General features: G+C 42.9%; 1 protein-coding gene across 1 annotated transcript in view; it reads right to left on the reverse strand.

Moving 5' to 3' along the window:
- The window catches only part of lrba (LPS-responsive vesicle trafficking, beach and anchor containing), a 190,430-nt gene that overhangs the window by 2,161 nt on the left and 177,015 nt on the right, over positions 1 to 11,254 (reverse strand). The window contains 4 exon segments of the mRNA XM_080463151.1: positions 410 to 561; positions 3,801 to 3,997; positions 4,698 to 4,799; positions 10,057 to 10,224. Of these exon segments, the coding sequence (XP_080319277.1) occupies positions 410 to 561; positions 3,801 to 3,997; positions 4,698 to 4,799; positions 10,057 to 10,224 (619 nt within the window).

Below are 11,254 nucleotides of genomic sequence, written 5' to 3' on the forward strand. Positions count from 1 at the left end.
TGCTCCTCAATTCTTACCAAACTTCTGCGAGAGGTTTCGATGCTCCCTAATGGTCTTTGCTAAACGTCCAACATTTAATATCTGGCATGTTTTCACTTTCTCATCATGAATTTATGATCTTTGTTTATTATCTTCTCAAGGACAGCAGGGACATATAATTCTGATGCGGAACAATAACTCTGCTGATGAGCTACAAACCTACAACCTGTTTTTTTTACTCGATTTGAAAGAACAATGTGGTTTTATCAGTAAAGTAAATGTTCGGTGCAATAATACTAAACTGACTCCCTTCAACCATCTGCAGTCCTTCTGTGTTGCTGCTGCGCGCGTGTGTGTGTGTGTGTGTGTGTGTGTGTGTGTGTGTGTGTGTGTGTGTGTGTGTGTGTGTGTGTGTGTGTGTGTTAGTTACCTTTGGTCATGTGACATGGCCATGGAGCGGACGCCGGCGTCGCAGCCGGGGTAGGTGAACAGCTGTTTGAGGTTGTGGACCTGCCAGACGGACACGACGCCTCCGTCTCCCCCTGCCAGCATGTACTGACCGTCTCGACTGAGGAGCATGGCCTGTCCAACACAAACACACAGGAATCCTCATTAAGTCTTCCAATGAGCCTCCAACGTGTCGCACGCAGCCGCGGCGGCGGAGATCATGCTGTATTATTCATCAACGATCCTCTGTTAAGTGTCTGTACATTCAGGCGAAAGGGAAACGCGGCAGCAGAGCTTTTCAACCAGCAACTGCGTTCATAAATTGTGTGTGAATAGGCCCGGCGATCCGGGACCAGTTTATCTTATAATGTCAGAGTAAAGCTCAAACTGCGAGGTCATGTGATCCGACGAAAGATCCTTAAGTCAGTACCGCCGTCCTTGGAGGAGGGGGGCTGCAACAAAGATGGCCCCCGACCGAGAGGCTCTGAGATTTACTCGTCTCATCTGCTTTTCCTGCAAACTGTAGCAGCTGAACGGCTCCCCGGGGAATCAGACGTACACAAATCAAGTCATGCGCTGGAGTCTATTACGGGCACGGTGCACAGTGGAGGCAGAAAGTGAAACAGTCGGGGGGCATCAATCAGAGGGGGCCCGGAGCCGATGACATGGCGAGGCGGAAAGTAACTTCTAAAAGCTCCGAGTGACACTAATTTAGAGCTTTTGTCCCGTTTGTGGTTTTAAGACACAGAAGTGGGGCATCTCTCAGCTGCTCCGCAGTGATTCAGCAAAAATCACTTCAATCCTCGGCGGCATGTGTGTCGAATCAGCCGCGTGTTAAATGGAAGAATAAATAAATAAAAAAATTAACTTCAACTTGAGACAAGTCATTTTCTGGAGCTTGAGTCGGTGAGGGAAACATAAATAACCCTTCAAGAGGAGACCGGAGTGGATTGGACAGAGTAAAAAGTGAAGTCGAAATCGAGCAAATGTTTGTATAAAAAAACATTTGTGCAATTTCCACAGCGAGTTAGAGGAGCTCTGTTTCTCATTGGGATCGTACGCGCACTCGCACGTGGAGCCGCTCACACAGTCAGACCGACACGATGCGCTCGCACGCCGGCGGGAGGCCTCCAGACCGGACCGGCCGAACTGACAGGTCAGATCCTCGTCCAAGACGGCCGGGGACACAGACATTCATGAGTTACTGTCAAATGAGGAAAAGCCGACTTAAAACCATATCTGACCTTACTCTACTTTATGTGCACCTCTATATAAATACTATTGTGAATCTCTATAATCAACCTTAAATAATCCAGACTTCATTAAGTTCCTATTATTGACCCCAAAAAAACCCCAAAACTTCATTTGTAGAAGTGAATTTGAAACTTTACAAACATTCCATCTCTGAAAAGAGACGACGACCATGATGATTATATCTGCAGATTTTCACGGGACTGACTTGGCCAATTTTTGTTATTATATCAGTGCAAGTGGGAATAAACAAACTGGTATGTATTCCAGTTAAAAGTTGTACAAATGTACCGGAAACAAAGGGACTTGGTTAAAAGCATGATCCTGGTTTTGTGCTGAAGGTCGCCGCTCCACATCATTTAACCTTTATTGTTGCTCGCCAGTAAATCAAAACAAGTTAACTGGAAACCAAACTTGCAGAACTGCACGTTAGAAGCTCCAACAAAAGAAATCATTTCTTTCACTACTAACTAATTCAACAGGTCACAACTTCCAAACATATAAAGTAGACGGGTTGGGCGCTACTTTTCACAAGAATTAAAAAAAAAAAAAGAAAAGAGAAGAAGAAGAGGAGAACTACATAGCAGGGACTACAGTGTATTAATGTACTTGTGTATCTACTAATGGAGTCCATGACCTTACTGGAGCCCAGCAGGAGGCGGCGGAGCTGGCAGACATGTCAGCCTGGCCAGGTAGGAGGCTGTAGACAGACATTATAAATCAGTCCCTCTGCCACTGGGCGGTCAAACAAGATGGCCGATGGCTCTGCGGGGGCTAAGATGGCTGCCGGGGCTCGGGTGGCTAAAAAATGACTCCAGCGGAAACACAGGCACTTTTAATGCCCATATTTCCTACTTCTTTCGGGGAACAGAGGGTAGATTCTGGGGCTGGAGAAGGTAAAAAGTTGAATTTATGGTGCTGTTAATCCCCCTGTTACACGTACGCGGCCAGTGAAAAGAGCGTCTGGAATGGTTACACTGCCTGAGTTATACTAGTACTTAAAAGAATGTAATCCATTCAGTATGGCTTCTGTCACCTGATTCTGCTATTAGACGAGGATGCCGACTGTTAGCCTGTCATCTAACCTCTGACTCCAGACCCCAATAAATTCACAGTGCATGCATTCCCGCTCTTCCTCAGTCTTCCTCTCTCTTTTCTGAGAGTGCACTGCCGGCCAGGACAAACACTTATTTATCCCGGAGTCCTACTGCGCCGAGGCTCCGAGGGCTGAGAAGATTGATTCTGGTATGTACACCACTGCACTAAATACTGTTGGAGTCTCATAGCAGGAGGGTGGAGTTGAGAGGGGGAGGAGGGGGGAGACTCTCACAGCCACTCTCTGAGATGTTAGGATTTTCCTAATGCCATCTGACATGGTTGGAATTTACAACAGCGGAGGAGCGCTGACAAGGCCGGCAGAAGCCTGCGCCGTTCCCAAGTTTCCTCAGAAGGAACGCTGGGAATCCTACAAGGCTCAACAAGGATCCAAAAAGGTTGTTAGCTTGTCTTAAAGACACAATAAAATACTTGAGATCCTTGAAACTAAACACTGGCTCCTTTCCCGGTGATGTTGATGCATGCAGTGCGTCTACCTGTGGCTGTGCGGAGGAGTGGGCTGCTAAGGAACCGAGGCACGAGAGGGAATTTAATAGGAAACAGGCGCGCGACTGTCTGTCAGAGCCAGCTTACATTTCCCAGGCCAAACCGGAAACAACGGGTCGGGAAACCAAAGGCAGTAGCAGCTATCTCGTGTCACTCCAGCCACCAGGGAGGAAATGTGGGAAATGGGGAATGTGTCGTCCTGCGCCGGAGGGTAGTTAATGGTGTCGGTGTCCAGGGCTGACCGGTCCTCGGGAATGTTTTCCACCACAGACGCCGACGCAATTCGACCTGACAACAGAGCGCCGGATCAAAAGAACCGTTTCCTCGTGTGCATGTGGCTGAAAGAGGAAGAACGATGTGAAGCCGTCGCCCGTCCCGAGGCAGGCCGACCTTTACCTTTCTCAGGTCTCGAGCCAACCCCCCCCCCGCAAAAAAAAACCCCCAAAAACCGAGCCTTTAATCAGAGTTTCTGACGCTGATGCGGTGCAGACGTACACGTGCAGAAGTGAACGCTCGCTCACCTTGATGCTGTCCTCCATCTCCATGTGTGCCAGCAGCTTCCCGTTGACGCTGAAGAGACAAAACTGTCCCCGGTCATAGTAGATCATGCAGTGGCCCTCGGTGGAGGACTGGATGAGGCGCGGCTGCTGGCAGCGCTCCGGGCCCTCCAGGGTCCGCAGCAGGTCCCCATTCATGGAATGGATCAGACAAGGACCCTCTACACACACAGAAAAATGTATTCTTTATATTTAGACTAACTGTTGTGCATTGATACACACAATCACAAATACTTTTCCGAGTCACTTTCTGATATCGCAAAACAATTTTTATACTGTGAATGTAAAAACATCGACTAAAATTATGGGATACACATTTTGGCGCTTATATTTGGAATCTCTCTCTAAAAGTGGATCAATAGAAAAAAATAAATAAGAAATGCAACTGAAATTTCACATAAATGATTTATCACTGTGAAAGGTCCATATATTAAAAAACATTTTTTTTTGAATCAGAAGCACTTCATTGCCAGGTACCATAAATATTTTACCATTCTAGGAATTTTTTTTGTAGTGGTGTAAACACACAAAGTAAACAATCAAAAAGTGCAAAAAGACAAATATGGTAGTAATCGGCTAATTACATATGTGCACAAATAAGATAAATATCTTACAGGTTGGTGGGTGGTGGGGGTGTCAACTGGGGCAAGTGAGGTCGGCTGGACAACACATCTACTCCTTAATATTTTCCAATTTTAGTTTTGATAATTTTATTATATTAACATCATTGCCCTTTTTCAGCTTTCTTAACTGTGTCTCAATTAGCTCTCTTCATCCAACCTCTTTGCAAGACTCCAAACTCATTAAAATGAGCATTTCTCATACGTTTATATCGCATCGACAGAATCAGAGGAGTCCCACCTTTGCAGCCACTGATGACGAGACCCAGCTCGGCACACACACTGGCACAGGTCACCTCACAGTCGTGACCGGTGAGGATGGCCCTGGGCGTCGTGAACACTGCTGGGGAAGCAAAAACAACACGGCTGTGTATATTAACACCTGTAGTACCACCGGACTATCGCTAGGGGGAAGCACAGGGCTAAACATGCTCAGGAGCTGGTTTCCTGGAAGTCAGTGTGAAGGCCTCAAATGAAAGAAAAAAAAAAAAAAAAAGCATGCGCAAAGAAAGAAATGACAAATTCCCCATAAGGTTGCTTATTTGCTCTTGGAAGTTGTTTATTAATCTATTAAACATGAACGTGTGCGTTCTGCTTGTTTGTCTGTTGTCCTACACACACATTTCTCTCCTTGCTCGCTTCGCTATCCCTTTGTAGCACTTGTCACAGGCTGCCTCCTCGTATGTTTAAAGCCCCCCCACCCCACCCCCCCCTTCACTGAATCCAGATGTTTCTGCCATGGACAGGGAGAGAATAGGAGCCAGAAGGAGCGCCAGTAAGTTATGGTCCAAGTCATGAAGTTTGTGTGATTTTGTTTTGGTTTGAGCTGTCAGGCCGAGCGACAAAACAAAATCGGCTGTTACTTCTCCATCTGTCTTCTCTGTCTGTACACACACACACACACACACACACACACACACACACACACACACACACACACACACACACACACACACACACACACACACACACACACACACACACACACACACACACACACACACACACACACACACACACACACACACACACACACACACACACACACACACACACACACACACACACACACACACACACACACACACACACACACACACACACACACACACACACACACACACGCGCGCAAAATGATTGGTGCTTTTTTTTTTTTTTTTTGTGCACAAATGTATGTGAGGTTTTGTTTTTAGCAAATCCAGACCGATTCAGTCAGTGTCAGATCGTGTCTACCTGTTCATGGAGTTTCATTGCTCATTAGATGGATCTCATCTTCACTCATCGTGTTTTTTTATGTTGAGAGTTCAAGCTGAGCTCCAAAAAGAAGCAAAGACATTAGTATACATCGGCAGATTTCAGAAACAAAAACAAAGATCAATGGAATTTAAATAAAATATCTTACAAAGAATAACTACAAGCGTCTAGAAATAATCTTTTGTGACTGGGTGTTGGATGATATTTTAAGACCTAAAACTACATACTTTTTAACTATTTATAGGTTAAAAAAATTACATTTCCGTCTGAAATATAAACCACAGAGACCTCCCGTCACAACATTCATTGAATTTCAAAATAGATAATTTGTTTGTTTGTAAATGGACGTCTCGTCTTCTGTACTTGCTTTACTTTTCACATTGTTCATTCTCAAATACGGTTTGGTATTTAAGTGAGATTTTAGAATTAGTCTGATAGGACGCATTGGCTGGAAAAAGGAAAAACCAAAACATTTCCAGAGCAAAATAACCGAAACACAAGAGTCATAATGTTTTTAAGATGATAATAAAACAGAAATGTCATGCTTTGCCATCATTTGACAAATTCGAGAAACCGTGTAACAGACTTTAATATTATTTAAAAATATAAAATGTGGATTATTTAGTTTATTTAATGAAAAAAAAACACACGTTAACTAATAAGAGACGTTCATTTTCTCTCAAAGCGCAGGCCCTTTTAAACCTTAACAAGATTTAGCAGAAATTATCTACACAGACCAAATCGCTCACGAAACTCTTGTAAAAAGTCAAACAAGAATTTAGGGCGCAACGTCTCAAACTACCAATACAATCAAATCCACATGCACAGCACAGAAGATATTCTGCATGACATCGGAATCTTTTGATCATTGAATGCGTTCATCAACGATTGTTGCACATTGAAGAAACTGAGCAGAAAAAAATGAATGTTTTCGCAATTAATGGCAGGATGATGGACAAAAAATAAAAATATCAAATGCATGGATGTTGATTGAAAGTAGAGATGTTCAATTAGCTGCTCTAATTTTGATAAGTGTTGTCAGTCTGGTAAAGTTAACCAGCCCTGGTTCACTGTATTGAGTGTGTAACCAATTTTGTGTGTTTTAAAAAAAAAAAAATGTAGTTTTTTTTTCTAATTCTTCGTAACCGGCTGTTCCGTCAGTTGCACCCCTCCAATAAGTTGGTTCGACAGCAGCTGAAAGTATCTCGACTTGATTCAGCTCATGAGTGAACAGCTTCCACAGCAACATATTTTTCTGTAAGGCAGCGTGATAAAGCACAATGACGACTTTAGCTCAGTTCAAACGAAGCACTCAAATGAAACCAACATTGTAAAATCATTTGTTTTAAGTCCTTGCCACATCTGATAGTGACGTTATACCTGTATATCAGCAAAGCCGGGACACGGAGGGTATCAACTGTCTATGTATTGATATGACTCAGGTTGTACAGTCAGTCACATTGTGAGGATCTGACTCCTCCAAGAGACCAAAAATAAAGGCAACATTTGGCGAGAAAACTTCTGTTTGAGAATCAAGTAAAACCTGAATATGCCACAAAAAGGAACAAACAAAATAAGACAGAATTTGGGGAGAAAAAAAAAATGTCTAAAAGGTTAAATGAATACTACTGAATGTGTGTATGCATTCTTTGTTATTGAAATGTCTCCTGAAATGATAGAAATATATATTGTTCTTTAATATCATTGAAGAATTGAGCAAAATAAAAAAAATAGCAAACCACCCACTGAGTTTTATAGCATGTTATGTTTAAACTCTTTCTAAAACTCAGCAGAGGTGATAAGAGAATAAATTAAACATTACAATCAATAAAGTGTTTAATATCTGGTGAAGTCTCACACAATATCACCAAAAGAAATGTAGCGTTAATGTACGATATAATGCTTTCACGTCAGCACTTTTTTTTTTTTAATCTCTACAAGTAAATTTATTGTTTTTCACAAATAAGTGACCCATTAAATATCCTGAATAAAATAAGTGCTGAACAGAGAGTGTAAAAAAAAAATCAATTGCAAGTGGCAGAAGTACATGTATGTGAGAAAGTAAGCAGGGTTGTATTATGCTCTCACAAAATAAAAAAAAGTAAAAAACAAACAAACTGCTGAACAGTACTGTCCGTTTGGGTTAAGTGACAATATGCAAGTCATTTTAAACAGTTCAAAAATATGTGTGATGGCTCTGTCAGTTACTTTTGTGTTACTTCATGAACATAGTGGATTGTTTCTTGTATCTCTATCGCTATCACTGCCATCCATCATCCATCATGCGACTCCAAACAAAGATGGTGCCAAGGCAAATTGAACAAAAGTTTTTTTTTTGTTTGTTTTTTTACACACCAGCTTTTCCTTAATCTTTGTTTTCTTTAATATACCTGTAGTATTGAAGTTATAGTTAAACTCTCCTAAAACGTCAAGAGCAAACAGCAGAAGGTATAAAATATTTGTTTTTGTGACCATTGTGAAAAGTACATGTGAACTCTCACAAGTCGGCCTAAAAGGGAAGCAGTTAAGCAGACACCCGTGGCCCAGACTGTATGAAAAGGAGCGCTAAAATACAATAATGTGCCCTCAATTGTGCTTTCAATTCTTGAACTACAAAACGTTTTAGGTATAGTGCAATTTATGCCCTGCAAAATCTTAGGATGTTGCAGAGCTGCAAGATCAAACTAAAAGTCAAGCAAATATTAACAGGTTTGGAACTTAATCTAATAAATAAAAAAATGAATAAAAGTAAAGCAAATTATGTCAATTTTAAAAAACAAAAACAGAGCGACTGAGCTGGTGTCCAGCTCATGGCCAGCAGAGGGCAGTAGGGTCTGTGAAATCTGCTGCTGTGCACACAACACAAGGCTGCAGCAGGAGAGCAGAGGTCAGATGTGTACACGTGCATGTCAGACATTCAGATACATCCGCGTCGACCTCATGAAGTGTGCAGGACGGCAACAGAACATTATGTACGAGAAGGAAGGTGTGTGTGTGTTTGCATGTGCTCTCATTCAAGTGTGTGTGCCGACCATAGCCTTAGAGGGCTTCGACGTTTGGAAGAGGAATAAAGGAAAGTCGGGCCGTCTGCATGCATTTTGCCAGGGGTGTGCGTGTGTGTGTGTGTGTGTGTAGCAGTGTTTCATGTCTGGGAGAGCCTCCTGCGGTCTGGGGCAATGGAGCATCACATTGTGGTGGTGAGGGGTTGGGATGACGACGGCTTTGTCTGCTGCTGGAGCTTCAGTGCGGTGACTGCACTGAGCCAGCTGAGGTTAGACTGACACTCACGCACACATATGGTTACAAGGACACGGACTGTACATGCAGGCATGGAAACCAGCACAAATATTCAAATATGCAAAGAAAAAAAATGAATCCATTAAAACACTGAGTCTCATTTTAGAAAATAAGTTACATTTTGCAATCGTGGAAATAGAAATATTCACAAGTATAGTATTTAAGTTACCTTTTTAACTTCAAAGCTATTTATTTTTAGTTTCTTTCCTCTAAAATCCACAACCGGTGTGTAAGGCCTAAATGTCCATCCTTTATCCTCCGTCCTCTTATCAAAAACCAATGTGGCTCATTAAGTAAATCACAATTTGTCATAAATTTCATCCCACATGTAATGGATCACTTAACAACATGTACGCCAATCCGAGCTGACCAAATTAGCACCGAGGGGGCGAAGGACTGAGAAATGTGTGTGCCAGGCTTTGATCATGTCTAATGCCATATGTTATGGCAACGTAAGAGGGGCCCATGACATTTTTCACTTTTATCGACCATCGTGACCCCGTGGCCCTCAGATGGTGGTGAACTTTCATGTGCTGGCCGACGACCCCCAACATCACATTTAACGTCTCTAAGTGGCCCTCACTTTCACTCACATTAAAGACAGATTCACACACACACACACACACACACACACACACACACACACACACACACACACACACACACACACACACACACACACACACACACACACACACACACACACACACACACACACACACACACACACACACACACACACACACACACACACACACACACACACACACACACACACACACACACACACACACACACACACACACACACACACACACACACTATCTAAAGCTGTTCCTTGTGCAACAGTGCTGCGAAATCCAATCTGTACGCAGGAGGCCTGGCCTGGTCAGACGAAACTAGTTGTTACTTTACTGAGCGAGGCCGTAAATCACACAGTCACAACTGTCTGGTGGGGTGAGCACTCAGAAACTACTCGTGTGTGTGTGTGTTCATGTGTGTGTGTCTGTACACTTTGAATTATCAGGCTGGTTTGAATATGAACTCACTGCCTGGGCTCTCTCCAATGCTGCTGTGCTTTCCATTCCAGTACCACAGCAGCAGAGTGGCATCTCGGGAGCCAGAGAGCACGTAGCAGTCTCCTCCGATGTACGACTCCGAGCGCGCCAGACACGTCACCACATCGCGATGCCCAAACACGATCTGAGTCAGTTTGCCTGTAAGATGCACACAGATATACAAACAGAGAACTATTACCTGTAAACGAAGAAACTGTCCAACATCAAAACAGTCTGAGCAAAAGGATTTCACATTGCAATATCAACAAACTGTCACTTTTTGGCAAGACTTAAAGGAATTCTACTAATTCCATCCTGCAACACCAACATGAAAGCGTCTGATTGGGTTGAGATTGCCTCTTCAGCACAGTGCAATACTGAGAATCATATAGTCAATGTCCTTAAGTGATATCCTAGAGAATAAAGACACATTAGGAGTCCTGGAGAGCCCTGGTTATGGAGTTAACAGGGCAGAGATTGATTTAGGTGCAGAAGGTGGCCATAGAAAAAACAGTCTCCTCTCTGTATGCATGCACCTTGCGTTGTGTTAAATTACATATATTAAGCATTAATGCTTTTCTTTTTGAGAGACTAAAACATCGCCTTGCGACACTTTGTCACTCCAGCTTAAATCCGATGCACATCACTGTAGTTCTTTTGAACTTCCTACCAAGTGTTTGTTGATCGTCTGTCTGCTAAGCGAGTTGATCCACATAAGATCAGACCACTGCTAATTCTCAGAATTGAATAAATATTTGCCTCAACTTTATGTGTGTGCCTGTGCACATGCGGTGCACTCCATGTGTATATGTGAAGGGGCTAATTGCTGTCAGATTTCCAGACCACAGCTCCACTGTCTCGCTGTCTAATACTCATTACGCTCCTCATAGTGTGACCTCTGCAGTCAAACAGTGGATAGTTTACTACACATGACATTTCTGCCCGAGTGTCAAAATCACTGTCTGCAGGATAATTAAGCTGTACCTCGCTGACGCAGTGAGGATTTTTATGAAACTGGGCGGGTCACTGACTGAACTTCCAGAAGAGAACAGAGACATCAAAGATGCTAAATGTTTGACATTTTTATAAACACTGAAAATAAGTAATGATGTCTGCTGCAATAATAGCTACCATGCATCTGATTTTCGACACACACACAGGTTTGTGTGCAGTGAAACAAATTGGATAT

This window comes from Lipophrys pholis (assembly GCF_963383615.2).
Source record: "Lipophrys pholis genome assembly, chromosome: 5".
Classification (NCBI taxonomy): domain Eukaryota; kingdom Metazoa; phylum Chordata; class Actinopteri; order Blenniiformes; family Blenniidae; genus Lipophrys; species Lipophrys pholis.